Source organism: Lepisosteus platostomus, chromosome 4 (genome assembly GCF_059453375.1).
Source record: "Lepisosteus platostomus isolate fLepPlt1 chromosome 4, fLepPlt1.hap1, whole genome shotgun sequence".
In the NCBI taxonomy this organism is placed as follows: Eukaryota; Metazoa; Chordata; class Actinopteri; order Semionotiformes; family Lepisosteidae; genus Lepisosteus; species Lepisosteus platostomus.
Window position 1 is genome coordinate 46,857,456 of NC_142614.1, and position 16,767 is coordinate 46,874,222.

Below are 16,767 nucleotides of genomic sequence, written 5' to 3' on the forward strand. Positions count from 1 at the left end.
AGAAATGTTTTGAACACATCGTGTGGCTTTTTCATATCATTGTTACATATTTTAAAAATGTTACTTTGGATGAAAAAAAGCACAGAACTTAGTGGAGTGAAAAAGAAAATATATTCATGCACAGTACCACAAGTTCTGACTGAATCGAATGCTTTTTCTTACTTCTAAATATGGAATCTTGTTAGGAATATTTTAAAGGTGTAAAAGATGTGATTTTTTTACATTGGTAGAAAGCTACAGTATGATGCTTTTTAAATACTAGCACACTTGTTATATTTGGAAAAATGAAACACTAACATGAGCCTCTTGGTTGTCGGCTACAGGCAGTTTGTGCAGCAGTTACTTAACTCAGCGGTACCAGCTTCCTGTCCTGGACTCAATATTTGTCAGGAAGAGGCATCGTGGAAAAGGATACGGACTCCAGATACTTGAAGACTTTGTTGACTGCTTTAATGAGGAGTCACTGGGTTTGAAATACCCCCTCTCGTCTGCTATGTGTAGAGGTATTTACATAACGGGGATGGAGGTGGTGGTGATGTCATTAACTTATTGTGTACCATGCTACATAGCGGTTTGGCAGCCTGTTGTATTTGAAGGGTTGAAGTTTACAAAATTACATTAGTTCTGTACTTTTTTTTTCTTGAGATTGTTTTAAGCAGCTACCAATCATGGCACAGTAGGAACGTTCATAGATGCAAAAGATCAGCTGAAGACCTTGAACACCCTGTACCTGATTCGATACCTGTCCTGTCGACGTGTTGTTCTGTAGAAAACTATATATATCAAAAGTGAAACTATTAACAGTGGAAATCAAGGATGACCAACATTGAAGAACAAAGGCAAAACATCTTGATGAATAGTTTGACTGTTTTGGCTAAAATCCAATGCATTATAGGCCTTTACAGGGTACAGTATGTGTAGAGCAGCGACTTTCCTAATTGTCCTGGAACTTGGTACAGAGGGAAGAAGCATTGTTCAGTTGCTCATGCACAAAGAATTAAAAATTCTAGAAATGATATTCAACACAGCACAAATATTTATTATTTTTAAGATTAGAAATTTGAATTATTTTCTATTTCATACCCACCCATTTTGTAATGACCAGTTGTTTATCAGCATGGGTACTATGAAACCCTGCACTTTGGATTTGTGGCCTATGTACTCCCTTCTCCAGTATGCTCACTGGTCAGAGGCCATTTGACACCCCATGCAACATGTATTTCATTACATAAAACTTGTAGTTTGCATTATTTTGAATTTGTATGTATGTATTATATAAAAGCAGGAAAAACAATCCAGTGTATAGTACATAGCTGTTCAGGTGTTTATTATACTATTCCCAGAGCCAGAATGTGTACAGCATAGCAGGTAGGTCACTGAATGCTTTGAGAGTTTTCAGTTGATCTAGATTTTCAAAACTCATTTAAATCTCAGTGAAACTAAATCCGTGTTTAATTTTTTTAATTTGTTGGGATTTGTTTAGAGTAAGTACTCTTGTTTTTACCCAAAGAGCCTATCACAGTGTGTTTTCCACCTGTGCATGTGTGTAGTTTCTAAAAATGTAGTACTGCATGAATTAGGACACACAAGTTCTATTTAGGACGTTAAATATGAAAGTAGTGTTAAGGCTTTGGTGACCCAGCTCTTACAGTTACATCATTGTAAATTTGCCTTTTTGGTGTTTACTCCTTCAGTGTGTGAGCAGTATCTCAATAAGTACCCTGAAGACCAAGACTTGCTGTGGGAGGTTGAGGGTATTGGAGGGCTGTTCCAGAGGTCCCCTGTCACCAGCAGAATACAGGTCCTGGCTTTGAAGAGTAAGGCTCAACTACAATCTAGATTAAAGACAATTGTTATTTTTATGAAACAAAGATACTGTCATTTGTGGTTATTTATTTCTTTTTTTGGTGTTTCTAAGAGAATTTCCAATCTCAGATGGAGTTTCAGACATCAGCAGAGAATGAAACCCTAGTGTTGGAAGAAAACGAAGACGCAGAGCCCACTCTAAATTCAGAAAAAGTTGCTGTATGTAATTTCCTTTGCCTTTTGAAAAGAATGTTTGACACCTTTGAAGGTACCTCATTAAAACTGTTTACACACCTAGCTGATCAGCGGGACGTTTAACAGTAGGGAAACAATCCTAAAATAAGTCACTTCAACTAAATGACTTCAATTAAAACCAGAAAAAGAAAGCTCTTTATAATCCAGGCTTTCTGCGTTATTTTGTGTCCCTTTAAGGTAAAATAAAGAAACATTCACAATTAAGAGTTGTCTTTCTTTTCAATAATGCCATCCATAATGAACTCAAAGTGAAAAATAGATACATGAAAAGCAATTTTTCCTTTATCTTTAAGTATGTTTTATCAAAAAGTCCTGTTTTTCCATAACATGACGGTTTTGTTACATTTAACTGGTTTGTACAGCAGTTTTTAATACTTGGTGGTACTTTTGCAGGAAGAAGAAGAAAAACTAACCAAACACAGTAATGTAACAGAAGCTGTTGAAGAAGGCAAGTAATGCATTTATCATAATTTTGTTTGTTCATTAACTACAAAGATACAATCTTTGTTTTAGACTTCAACTTGTTCTGTTGTATTTGTTTTGTAAATTGAACGTTCTTCAAATTACATGACATACAAAACACAACAAGTTGAAGGTGCTGCAGCTAAATCCTCTGGAGTGCGTTTTAAATAAATTGATGTGGTATTAGGTGTTCAATTTGTTTCTGTCGTCTCCGTTTTCAGGCATTGAAGACACGCCTGTGTCGACGCGTACCAGAAGCAATCAGTACAGACGCAAGAGACTGAGGGAAGAGGTGGAGGAAGAGGAAGACGCTCTAGAAAAGGTTAACAGGTAATCATTCTCCGATGTATGTTACAGTATGTGTTGTTAGCATCATTTTCAGGCTAATGAAATACCTTCCTTGTGTTTGTGTGGGTTACCTCTGGGTGCTCTGTTTTTTCCTGTAATGCAAAGACATACAGATGGGTGCATTGGCTTCTGGGAAACCTGACCCTGGTGCGAATGTGTCCCTGTCTGTGTCTGCCCTGCGACAGGCCTGACATTGTGCCCAGGGTGTACCCAGCCTTGCGCTCGCTTCTTCCGGGTTAGGCTCTGGTTCCCTGGTGACCCTGTATTGGACAAAGCGATAAGAAAATGGATGGGATGGATTGAAATACCTTCTGAGGTGGTACCTTTTAAATTAAAAGTGTGTTATTTAACCTGCAGAGGGATATTATTTGCAGATATTTGCAGTGTGATGCTTTTGAAAACTTGTATTAAGATGGATGAGCTGACTCTAAGGAAGAGAGCGAGTTGAAGCTTTGCGCAGATTTTGGTTCCAGAGGTGTCCTCTATCATCTGATTTACTGTAGGGTGGAGACAGAGGAAGCTCTTGTTGAAGCAACAGCAGGAGATGAGGGAGCTGAAAAAGAGCCTGAGCTACAGGAGACTGAGCCTCCTGCTGAGAAGGCGGAGGAGGCCCAGGGGACTGAAGAGCAAGGCCAGACTGAGGAAGGCACAGAAGAGGAGCAGACACTGGTAAGGGTGAACAGTGCACAACTACTGAAGACTTGAAGTTAGATGTGTCCCGAGTTTACAGTTCTGGGAATTAATTCTGAGGGGTCAAGCGGATGTACAGTATTTGACACATTTTGACTGTATGATTATACAGTATAAACATACATTTCAGAATGTTCTAGGATGAGGCCTTGACAGGGTATTATAAGGAGAAAAATATTATTTGATTAATTCAGAAATATTCATTGTTCTTTTATTTCTTTTGTTTTTCTTTTGATCTTTTCACTGCCGTGTTTCCAGTTCTTGCAGTGCCTAAGCGCGTTATCTAAAACTGCAGCGTTTTTTAGCTTATTTCATACATTATTGTTGTAAATTTTCTTACACATCTGAAATGACACTGTTACCCAACAGTTATTCCATCTTTAATTAAGTAACATGGGGCGCAGGGAGAAACTCAATTGTGTATGAAAAGCGGGGTTTTAAGGGCTTTATTTTCTTACACGGAATAATGTTGCAGGAAAGAGAGCTGTTCAAGACGTCTGACATGGAGCCGGTGAACGGCGAAGTGACAGATGATTTGACGCAGACGTCCTCGGTGGCTGAAGAGGGAACGACCAGCGAGCTGTCGGATGGCCCGCCCCATGTGCAGTCCGACAGTCCGGAGGAGGAGGCTGCAGCCACACAGGACACTGTGAACCTGGAGCAGCTGACCCAGAAGGATACAGAGGAAAAGGTGTTGGACTAGCCCGTTTAGTCTCTCCCACACCAGTGGGAATAACCATTTTGATTTGAGACCTGTACATTTTAACAGAAACCTGGCTTTAGACAAGTTTTTAGCTGTTCTTAATCCATGGTGAAAAGCTGTGCGACACACGCACAGTGCTTTGACACTTCTTTCACTCCATTGAAAACGCAAGGTTATAGTGGTTTGGATTGTGGGTCTTAGAACTGCAGACTTCTGTTTTTTTGTTATTGGAAGATCTTAATAAACAGAAGGGCCCTTTCACTTGGGTTAATTTGGCCAGAATTATAAAGTGTTCTCAGTGCTCCATGATTTATGTGTGCCTATAAAATCAGGAGGATGCTGATTAACAAGGAACAGGAATTTTTTCAGCAGTAAATTTCTAAATGACACAAGTCCCAGTAACTCCAAAGCCTAATGGACACCTTTTCACTACTGAGTTTTATTTAGAAGTAATTCATATATCTTAAAGTAAAAAAACAAAGATTTTCAGTTAACTTTCTTCTAAATACTGTACTGTACATGTATGAAAGCTTAATATATAGCGTATGTCCTTTAACAGTTCTGTATATTCTCTTGTCTGTGTCCTGGGTGATTCTCTGTTAATTGGGTTACTGGCTATGATTAAACTACACAATGAGATTGAATTCCCTATTCATATTAAACCTTTATTTCTTGTGTGTTTATTTATCTGCTTTTAAATCCTGCAGGATGATATGGATGAAAGTTCTGCAACAGCTACCGAAGACACCACTGAGGAAGAAGCCGTTTTGTTGGAAGAACAGATTGAAACGACCACAGAGAAGGAGACTCCCCAAAAGCAAGACCTGGCTGTCCCTGAAGTGCCCCTTGAGGCTGAGGCCGAGCCGAGCGAGGAAGTGCCCCCAGAGAAATCCAGAAGTGCTGAAAAAGATGCCCAAGCTGGTGATGCTGCTCCAGAAGAAGAGAGAGAACCTTCTGAGAAACCCAGCCTGTCAGAAGAGGATAACCAGCAGGTCGAGGCAGATGAAGAGGATCCTTCAGCTCCTATGGATCTCAGTCATGACACTTTGCTGGTCGTGGGCCTAAAAGATGTGTCTTTCCAATCACCAGAGGGGGAGCAAGATAAGAGTCATCTTGCAGAGCCAGGTGAGAAAGAGGAGGAGCAGGAGGAAGAGAAGGAAAAGGAAACTGCCCCAACAGCAAAGGAGGAAGTGGCCGAGAGGAGTTCTGATGATGTGGATAGTGAGCCCCCTGTCGTGGACAGGAGGGTATTGAGGAGGAAGGCTAAAACGGCAAGGGGACCAGCTAAAAAACGGAGTAAGACTTAAGAAAACACATGTGATGCAGTTGAAAAGTAATATTTGCAATAGATGTTTTTAGAGGGGGTTTTAGGGTAAAGGTTTTAATGGTACTGGGTACAAGATCTTTAATGTTTTTATTTCATTTATATAGAAATCAAGTTTTTTTTAAATATGTATACATTTTTATGAAAAAATCCAACAAAAGAGTTAAGGGACGTGCCTGTACTACATTGGAGAAGTTTTATATCAATCCTGGCATCATAGTTCGTAGATGTTGAAATGGCAGTGTCCTAATTATTTGTGACTTTCAAGATAGTAGTTTGCTGCTCTGTTTTCCTCAATTCAGTTGTTTTTTGTCATAGTCGATGGTTACATTTGTTTAAAGCTATTTTCTTTCCCCACACTGAATCAAAGCTGGGTCTGTAACAGTAAAATAAACCCAGTGGTTTGGATAAGAAATGTGGAAAAGCAAATTTTCAAGCTCATCATTTACACATGGATATCAGCACAGGGTCAGCAAGAATTTAGTTTTTTTAAACTGAATTTGTCCATGCTTCCTGCCATTCTGTGGCAGGAATGAGACTAGGGTATGTATCCGCAATGCAACTCAAGACATTTCACCTTTGAATAAAGTTTTATATTACTTATTTTTTACAGATTAAAACTGCATACCAGGTATCAAAGCACAAAAACATTAACTCATATCACCATTCTCTGCATTTCCTGATTTATACTACTTTTGTCTGAAGTCCTGAAAATACTTTCATATTTGTTACCCATTAGCTTGTAATCTCCTTTTATAGAAATCTACCTTTATGTGTAAACAGACATAAACAAGCATATATAAACAGCGGTGAAACGAGGGGATCAGTAGAGAATGTACTGTATTCCTACATGACTGTTGGTGAAACAGATTATACAAATACAAGAATTTTATCCAGTTGCAAAAATTCGAAGTTATGGATGTAACAGGTTTTTATTATGATGAACTATCTAAATTAAAACATGTAATGTGAATAAAGTATCTCAGGATTACCTGACATTTACAGTATATCTCTGTGGGTTTGCATTTGGTATAGTGGAGGCTGGATTCACATACTGGGGTTGATCCAAAGTTTGTAGTGCTGAAACAATGCTGTGTCACCAAGACGGATTGGCTATCTGATGTGAAGGCACCTCTCACTGTGGATTGGATTGCAGCAAACCCTCTTATCATATCTGGGGTGGTCTTGGAAGATGCGTTAACATCAGCAACAAAGTAGAAACATTCCACACCCAGGATTCCAAAGTTACAGAAAGCCCCAGTAATGTGGTTATGGTCTGAATCTTTAATGATATTTTGGCTTTAAACTCTGCTTAGTTTTAAAGGACAACTGTCTGGCCATGTGCAATAGAAATTCTGAACCCCCTCACCAACCAAGAGGGTGCTGCATAACCAGAGGAAATGGAGGTGAAGGAGGGGTGTTAGTGCGACAGACGCATTACATTTCAAATTGATACCCTAGAGCTGGTGATTGAGAGGAAGTGGGGTTTGTTCCCCTTCTTTTGAATTCCATGAAAGGGTGTCATGCAGAAACATATCAGCTTCTGTTTATTGGGCATTCATAATCTGGGTTTGTGGTGCAGCCTTAGGTGACTAAACACTGTATGTAGGAATACATCCATTTCTTAGCTGAACTAAATTAGTAGTCCTGTCCTGTTTTGTTAGCAGTAATAGTAATGGTTTTGCTATAGTTACACTGACACACTTGAGTAACAAAGTGTTATACAGTACAAGGGCTTATTGTGTGTCCTTATGCTCAGGAGACATTTGTGTTTGTCCATGTATCTATGTATGCACTTAGGTAAACTACTTCCGATGATATTCTTGAATGATTATAGAGTGTGATTCATATAAAAACCTTTGAAGTTTATCATAACCTTAAGGTCAATTTAAAATTGGCTTCGATCATGCATTTTATAAGAACATAAAAAAGCTTCAAATGAGAGGAGGCCAATTTGCCCACCTAACACATTTGGTAGTTATTAGCTAACTAATCAACTAGCTAAGTGTCTCATCCAGCTGTTTCTTGTAAAAAATCTAACGGGTGTCGGCTTCATCAACATGGCTGGGTAGTTTGTTCCATACTCCCTCAACTGTGGGATTATAGATGTGCTTTCCACTCCTGGTTTTAAATCCTGACTTGAACCTAGGATTCTGAGTTCAGTAGTGTAGCATACTGTACATCACTTGAAGCACTGCTTTAGATACTGCAGATGCTATTCTCTTGATTTGTAACTATGCTTGCTTTCACACAATACTACATTTCATTTTTGAAAACGATTGCATTTCAAAGACCCAATAACCCTGACTACCACTGAAGGCAAAATACAGTGCCAAAAAATACTGCCGTGTTTCTAATTTTCTTACAGTGCCCCCCCCCCCCCCCCCCCGTGCTCTCCTTAGATTTGTAATTAGAAAAAAAAAACTGGGTCAAATTATACTCGTTTTTTCTTCTTTTTTTAAAGGGTGTTTGGATAATAGCACAGTATTTAGTTTCCTAAAACGATTTCAAGAATGTTAACCTATAAATGTGTTTTTAAAATGTGGGTGGTATTTTGAAGTTGTACCATTTTAAAATAAGAACATCAAGGCTCTTGTACCATTCAACCTAGTGACACAAAAACACCAAGTAAACTTCCAACTATTGAGTTCTCCCATTTTTATTAAAATATATTTATAAGATAGATTTATAGAAAGGCATAGTCCTAACAACAAATCCAGAAAGTTATTGAAATGGTCCAGATTCAATAATAATTAATCTAATTGATGTTAAGGATACTAGTATAGTACATACAGTACTCTCATTTGTTGATTTCCTTCATCTTCACAGTCATAGCTCAAAATGTAGTAAATGCATTTTGACTTTTGTCTGCATCCAATTGAATACAGTAATATAAAACTGAATAGTTACTGTACATTAAGGAATTTAGTATATGTAACAAAAATGCTTCACAAAGAACACTTTTTTGTATTAGACCCAGGAATCTCTTTGTACAAACCCTGCCTGCTTGAACTATTTTCAGACTCTAGTGGTGCATTTAGGAAGCTATTGGGGAAAAATATTTCAAACATTAATTCACAGAAAACACATTAGGAGATAGCTGGCTAGAAGAAAATGCTGCACTGGGAGAAAGAAGGATTTAGAGATGTCGTGCAAAAGCTGTCAACAAATTCTGGAATATGGGACTAGAATAGTGTTTTTAAAAACAGATGCCCAACCAACAATCCACTGTGCTTACTGCATCTCTGAAGTTCTGTGTTCTTGACCTCTTGACCTTAACTGCCCTTATCCATTAACTCAGGATTTTCACAGTGCCTTGTGTGTATGGAGGCTCATTAATTCAGACACTTGCAAAAGGCAATCTTTCATATAAGTCGTCTGTGGATTTTTCCACATTAACCAAAGCATTATGGGATAATCAGTTAATTCTACTTTTAATAAATGTAGTGCTTGATTTGTAACTCACGTCTATTGTTCCATTTTTGGCCATACGAGAATAAAAAATCTGGTACCCTGACACCTTGAACATTATTTCTGAAATATTTAATGATTCGGTGGCACAGAAGTGCAATCTTTTTTTTCTGTGATTCACCTTGGGAAGACAAGCCCATAAACATCTGCTCATGGAGACATGAACATAATCACTGTCGATTTACTTGTTTATTACCAAAGCAGGCTCTGGTTTTGTCTAAAATCATATGCAGAGATACTGATCACTACCTTTTCACAACTGATCTGTTTTTTATTTTTGGTCTTCCATGTTGTCGAAAGGGAATATGCAAGTTTAGATTAGCATTGTTAAAACCCTAAATGTTTTTTCCCTACAAGTTGGGTAAATTAACCTTTAGAAAGCTTATAGCTATTTTTTTAGTAAACCACTAAATGTTTCAAAAAATGGTCCTTACTAATTTTTCATTAAAACACAAATCTCAGTTATAGTATGGTGGAAGTGAATTAGGTTTTGAGAGATACATTGGCTATGCTTAACAACTTTATAGGTCGTGAAGCTTAACTTTGTAGAGTTCAGCTTTATCAGGTTCTGTAGTGAAATCTGGCGAGGAGGAGCTTGGTGCAGGGAATGGAAAAGCTGCACTAATTCTGCTCAAGTCTGCAGATCAACCTTTCATTTCTAAAATACCAATCCAATTGAACACCTTGATTTCGTAGTATAAATGATTAGCACTCAGTGTAAGGTTCTTACTATAGTAGGCGGTTGCATGTTTTTAAGGGAACACTTTTGAAGGGAAAGTTTACTGCAGCAATTTAGTCTTTTGTATTCTTGTTTTCCAATTACGTCCTGGCACCTATACCCAAACCTTTGCATTTGCCTCATCTGATGCACAGAACTCAAAAGCCATGGAAAAGATTGTTTCACTAGCGTAACCTAAAAGTATTATCATTTGTAAAACTGCCAGCAGTTTCATTCCTGATTTTTGTGTCACAATTTTAGCCTGTATGGTAAATGTTCATGGTTTGTGCTTAAGATCCAAGATATGTTAAGATGGCAAACAAAAGGATAGTTATGCTGCTCTAGTTTTTTACCTGAAATTTTACTGATTATCATTAACATTTTGGTATTGGTAGACCTTTAAGAAACAATGTGCATTAGTTATTTGTGTTTACTGAGCCCTTTTTTCCAATGCTGTGATTTGTAACATTAATATATGAGTATGATTAAAGATATTTCTTGTTGAAAACTGCAGTTTTGTCATTTAACACCCCTACTCTTTTCGAGAAATGCCCTGGGATTTTTAATGACCACAGAGTCGGGACCTCAGTTTTACATCTCATCCGAAGGACGGTGCCTGTTTACAGTATAGTGTCCCCATGGCTATACTGGGGCTTTAGGACCCACATGGACCTTAGTTTTTCCCAGAAGGTCTCCCATCCAGGTACTGACCAGGCTCACACCTGCTTAGCTTCAGTGGGTTGCCAGTTGTGAGTTGCAGAGTGATATGGCTGCTGGTGATAATACTAATACTGATTAACATTGTAGTAATATCAGTAAATCAATAATTAGCTCTGGGAAAACTGGCCCTGCTGCGAGTATGTCTGCCATTTCCCCTGCTGCTTGCTTGTATGTGTTCTGGCTTCCCCGTGACACTGAATTGGATAAAGTGTTTGAAAATGAATGGATGGACTACATAAAGCGCTGCTGTCACCACAGGCAAATGAGTCTGTGTCCACTTAAGAGCTAAAAAGTCTTAATTTCTGTTCTTATATAAAACTGCATCCTTGGGTCTAGAAAAGCATTTTATAAATAAGTTGATTAATTTGCAAGAACATATTGTGGTGCACTCTCTCCCTTTATCATAACATGATTATACTTTCTACAGTAATTATATTTCTATAGTACTGTACTGTGACAGGATGATCTGTAGTCAGTTGGTGCTTCCCATGAAATATTATTTTTTATACACATCACAATCCAACCATCATTTTAAATTTCAGAAGGATGTAAGTACAACATTTTAGTAGTTTCATTTAGTAATGCTTCCATCATTGAACTTAGATATTTCTTAGAACTAGAGGTGGCTCCAGAATACATCCATCTGAACTGAAGTTTAAACATCACAACATAGGCAAAAATAATGAGTTTATTTTGCTTTCTTGTCTTCATTACAAGTAACCAGTGTGGCAATGGGTGTCGCTGGCCACTGTTCAGTGCTGACTCTTCTATCTGGATGTTATCCTTTAAAAGCTGCTTCTGACTTTCTGGAATCTTAGAATGGGCATCAAGTCCTGGTCTCTGTCCAAATGGTACAGTTCATAAAGCAGTGTCTTTACACAAGCAAAACTGCATTAATGCATCCATCATTTTCTGGGTTGTTTGTTACTTGGGCATATTTACCTAAAAGGAAATACAAAAAAATATTAAACTCCATCATCCACAAATTACATCCAGATAAGAAAAGGTAGACCTGCACTGCAAGAGCTGTATTGCAACGAGACATTCAAAGAAACACACTTTAATATACACTTCTACCTCCATCTGAACCCCTACATACAACATCTGTTTTCAAGTGAGTGCAAATGTTGCAGACCTTTCGCTTTAATTTTAAAAGTACTTCAAAAAGTACTCGCAGGCAATTGGATAGAAACAATTCACAAAAAAGCCATAAGAGCTAACCCAAAATCAGATCTTACCCCAGATGACTTTGCCCCCCTGTGTGACCAGGCCAAGCTCGCTGACGTTGACCTCAATTACTGTGCCCTTGGTGATCACTCCCAGAGAGGTGTACAAGGGGGACGAGGGGTTCTTTTTCACACCAAGGATTGGAAGGCAAAAAGTGGCTTTTAGCTCCGGATGCGTTACGTGTGCTTTCTTGAAACGTAAACCCTAAAAAGAGACACCACACGCATTATGTCAAAGGCGACATGCAACTCTTAATCCAGCGTGGTTGACATTTTGTCACAAGAACTTGCCAGTATGAATTAAGAGAACACATTGTATATGGAGAACGCAGAAGCTTTCTAACAAATGACTCTTCATGACAGTATTCGAGGACCGTGCAGCAGTATGGCAAACTAATAGAAGCAGGGGTTGCATTTAGAGGTTATCGAAATTATCTTCTTCCCTAACAGATTTCACATTTTGTAATGTTTTGTAAGCAAACCACAACATTCTTAATAAAAACCAGCAAAGTCCATATCCTTGCTTTATGACCCAACTGTAGAATGCTTTTAACATTGCTCTTAACGAGTATTTTTGTTGCTAAAACAAGAAATTAAAAAGGATACAAGAATAATAACAGAAGCATGGAACTGTTCTAATGAATAAGAGACGCTACATCAAGGCTTGAGATTTGACAAGCAATCACTGCTTTTCCCTCTTTAAAGAACTCTCTCCACAGTGCCGTCTCCAAAGGTCAATAACCTTATTTAAATGTGTTAACTGCTTGTTAACAAGTACTTTAATTCACACTTCTTTTCAATGATTAGGATAATGTATCATTAGCAGAATGAACATGGCACTGTCATTTCTGAACAGATTGGTCAGGCTGTGTAGAAAATAACATTGATTACAACACGTGCATGGCAGCCACCAGTAGTTATGGTAGACTTGATCAGCAATTACACAAGAGCATGCCACTATATGAAATATAAACACATTCTTTGAAATCCAGTATACACACAGTAAAAAGAACGGGATACAAAGATAATTCTTAATCTTATAAATATTTTTGTATAACCCTTATAATAATATAATATGTAGCACCCATAGTACTGAAATGTGCTTAAAGCTTTGCAGTTTCTCACTCTAAATATTAAACCTCCTTTAAAAGATATTTGCTTATAACGTTTTTTATTGTGGAGAAAAACTACACATAATAAGACAATTAAATTTACACTGTCATAGCACAGTTGTTGGTGTTGGTTCTGAGCATGAAATAAAAATTAAAAAGGAATCTGATCTTATCCAGCAGCTAGCCCCTGTTAGTCCATATAAAATATTTTAAAAATGTAACTGAGAATACGTTCGCAAAGGGAACAGGGTGATTAAACTGCAATTAACTTCAGGTCTTGCCATGTTCCTTGCTGCTTACCATGGGTCTGATGAATCTCTCGTATTTGGGTGGCTTACGAGTGAATCCATCTCCAACGAAGCACACTTTGGTGACCATTCTCTTCCATGCTTTCTTTTGCCTCTTTCCTGTGCGAATGACCTTGAGCACCTCCGTCTCACCCTGAGCTCGTACTTTGGGTAGTGGAACTTCCCATTTACCCTAGAGGACAACAAAGCTTTAGTTATTCATATTACAGAAAACAACACTTTTACTCCAATGGGTCATATAATCATTTATTCTAATACAGGACACACCTATTAATACCAATCAAGCAACTCCTAGATAAGGAACAGGTACTCGATACACCTGGAAGTCCACAGTACTTTTTGCTTCAAAACATTACTTTTCAATTCTTAGTTGCTGTTCAATGGTAATATCTGCCGTGCTGGCAAAATATAAAAAAATGTTCATGTGTCTAATGACCTGTAACGTAAAAAGGATAAGAGGAAGAAAAGTAGAAGATGATTGTACTAATAGTGCCTAAGAACACAAAAGACACTTACAAGTTACTCTAATACATCAGGTGTCAGATAATTCCTGTAGGCTTAGCATATTGTTTTCTTTTCTCAGCACACGTTCTCTGTTAACAAACTGCTAATTAAATGGATAATGGTAACATTTCTAACCAATTCTATAATTGGTTATAGAACCAAGCTATAACTGTAGCTTTAATAAATTGAAGATTTTTGAGTAATAAACTGTAAAACACCTTAAGAAACATTCTATATTGCTGTGAAAATGTTGATGAAATGATGTATGAAAGGGATATTAACTGCCTTATTGACTACTTGGATTGTAACCAACGGAAGATGGTAAACTCTTGAAAAAAAATGGGTTTAAATTATCTAAATCATTCTAGCTAAATGCTAGAAAACTATCTTTGTAACTTGTTCACTTTGTAAACTTTCCCCGTGTCTTAATAAAATGGGGATCATTTAATAACCTTTGTCACAGATGCATTAGCTAAAACTTAAGAACTTTTCCCACATATGTGTCAGTTTTCTGTAAGGGAAAACACATGCTAAAAGGGTTTTAACTTTCTCTTCTTGCATTCCTTTTAACTTTCCTGACTGGATGCAAAAAGGCAGGCAAAAACCATTTTTTTCCATTAGATTTTGAGTAAAGTCTGCCCAGCCATTACTATGCTATAGAATCCCAGGCTTCAGTACTTACAGCCTTTTCCTTCCTCTTCTGTTTGATCATGTTGGAGAGAACTTTGGCACGGGATTGCCCTTCGCGATCCAGCAGGTAAGCAGGTACCGCTCCTGTTGGCGTCTTGTCGTCGTTCTTCTGCTTCGTCTGTCTCTGCTCATGCATTTTGATGCTATCAAAACAAGATGACATTTTTAATTTGTAGCCACCAGCTATATTACCCTGCAACTCACAACTGGCAACCCACTGAAACTAAGCAGGTGAGAGCCTGGCCAATACCTGGGCTACAGACCTCCTGGGAAAGCTAAGGTTGCTGCTGGAAGAGGTGTTAGTGGGACCAGTAGGGGGCACTCACCCTGCAGTCGGTGTGACTCCTAATGCCCAAGTGTAGTGATGGGGACACTTTACTGTAAAAAGGCGCTACCCTCCGGATGAAACGTAAAACTATGGTCCTGATTCTCTGTGGTCGCAGGGTGTTTCTCGGAAAGAGCAGCCGTGTAACACTGGTGTGCTGGTCAAACTGCCCCCTGGCCTTTACCAATCACAGCCTCCTAATAATCCCCGTCTATGAATTGGCTGCATTACTCTGTTCTCCTCCCCACTAATAGCTGATATGTGGTGAGCGCGTACTGGTGCACTTTGGCTGCCGTTGCATCATCCAGGTGGTGGAGGGGAGTCCCCTTGATCTGTAAAGTTCTCTATAAGTGTAATCGTATTAGTATTACTGCGATACTATCCCTAAAATCCCGATTCCCCATCTCTTGTTCAACTCGTGGGGTACAATTACATTAACTGCTGTACTCACGTCTTTTTCATCTGGATCTTTTCAGCGTGTCTCTGCTTGTGGTAAAGTTTGGCCTTCAGGCCGATCATCTTCCTGGCCTTCTGTGACCGCTCGTGGGCCTCCCGGCCCTCCTTCTTCCTCTTCTTCTCATGGTAGTCCAGGCGGTAGCCCTGCCGCTTGCGGTGCAATTCAATGTGTTCGTTCTGAGGCTGGGAAAGGCGAGGGAGGACAACAGTAATCAGCAGCAGCGGACATCCGTGACAGTGCTTTGAAAACTCTGACACTGTTTAACCAGTGCTCAGACCACAAGACTGCAAAAAGAAAAGATCAGGCTTTCAGGTCCTGAACCTGGAGGGCTGTGATATGTCAGCAGGCCTTCATTCCACCTTTCATTAACAAGTTCAAAAAGCTTGATTACTGTCTTAATCAGTTTACCTGCTTCTCCCAGGTCTTCAGGTGCTGCTTTAAAGAGACCTAGAGAAGCAGACATGCTGGCCCTCCAGGAGTAGAACCGGAGTTGTTTGAATTTTAGTTTGCTGTATTATTGTTTTTTTTTTTTCTAAATTAGGACTTTTACATGTTCATTTAAAAACAATACAATAAACGCACAGTACTGTTTCCTTCTCTATCTCTCCTCTCCTGCACTGTCATCTGTGCATGATTTAATCCTTGTCTCAATTTTGAAATGAACAGAGCTCTTATTTTCCAGGACAAACAAAAGAACATTTAAGAAACTACAAATTTCAGTCCAATATTCTTCTTATTATTAGGCTGATGCTTTTACCTAAATTGACAGGAGGTTTTATTCACTTATACATCTGGAAATCTTACTGGAGCAGTCTGATTACGGTGATTTGCTCAAGGGTAAAACCCACAACACTGCAGGTCCAAGTCCAGAGCTCTGACCACAAGACCTCCATGAATGTACAGTTAAGAGTCTGAATTTTAATATATTTACAGTATAAGCTCCAGCAGTGTTTAGTTACACACCTGTAACAATTTATATAGATTTACTACACGCAATTATTAAGAAATTATATTACTTTTATTTCCTTACTCACATATGAACTTAACGTTTTCCGACAAAGCTAAAAAAACAGACCCAACCACATTTTATTTAAAACATAAATTAATCACCTTTTAAAATACAGTTATTAAGATTGGAATTGTGCTTCATGTCTAAGCCAACCATACTAACGCATCACTCACATTAATAATTTTCTATAATATTGGTTCCATATACTAACATATTAAAATAAAACATAAGGAACAAAACAGATCATAACGAGTAAATATCTTATGATTATTCAGTTTTTAATAAGACACCAACAACGTTTTAAAAACAAACCTGGACAAGTACAGAAACTGAAAAACAACACACTGGCCTGTAACAGACGACTCTGATGTTAAAATCTAGCATTTCCAGCCGTCACCGCCACGTGTTTTCAACAAAAATTACAAACAGCCGATTTCTGATACTGAGCTCGGTAACTTACCATGATGAAGACTACTCTGTTTTACAGATTCCAGGTAAACAGTGCTATCCGGGAGGGGGGTATCCTTTCTTTTTGCTCCTTTTTTAAACCTTAAATTTCCCAACTCCTTTCTCCCCCGTCCCCCAGTGGAAAAGGAAGTTCAGCCCACAAATACAACGTCACATACGGAAAAACCGGAA

General features: G+C 38.4%; 2 protein-coding genes across 4 annotated transcripts in view; one reads left to right on the top strand and one right to left on the bottom strand.

Moving 5' to 3' along the window:
* Positions 1-10,285, top strand: part of LOC148673263 (soluble lamin-associated protein of 75 kDa-like) — a 47,692-nt gene extending 37,407 nt beyond the window's left edge. For 2 of the 3 annotated variants that reach the window (XM_088629685.1, XM_088629684.1), the window contains exons 6-13: positions 324-503; positions 1,695-1,817; positions 1,919-2,025; positions 2,455-2,509; positions 2,745-2,853; positions 3,375-3,540; positions 4,037-4,252; positions 4,972-10,285. In XM_088629685.1, coding sequence (XP_088485811.1) covers positions 324-503; positions 1,695-1,817; positions 1,919-2,025; positions 2,455-2,509; positions 2,745-2,853; positions 3,375-3,540; positions 4,037-4,252; positions 4,972-5,571 — 1,556 coding nt within the window. In that variant the 3' untranslated portion in view covers positions 5,572-10,285. The remainder of the gene's footprint in view (positions 1-323; positions 504-1,694; positions 1,818-1,918; positions 2,026-2,454; positions 2,510-2,744; positions 2,854-3,374; positions 3,541-4,036; positions 4,253-4,971) is intronic. The other variant, XM_088629686.1, reaches the window with a different exon arrangement.
* An 882-nt stretch (positions 10,286-11,167) lies between these two features.
* Positions 11,168-16,743, bottom strand: nsa2 (NSA2 ribosome biogenesis homolog (S. cerevisiae)). Its single transcript, XM_088629687.1, has 6 exons — positions 16,589-16,743; positions 15,114-15,301; positions 14,330-14,480; positions 13,136-13,315; positions 11,736-11,928; positions 11,168-11,439 (listed from the first exon to the last, which is right to left on the bottom strand). Exons 1-6 carry the CDS (start codon positions 16,589-16,591, stop codon positions 11,372-11,374), a joined length of 783 nt encoding a protein of 260 aa, XP_088485813.1. The 5' UTR covers positions 16,592-16,743; the 3' UTR covers positions 11,168-11,371.
* Positions 16,744-16,767: the final 24 nt, after the last annotated feature.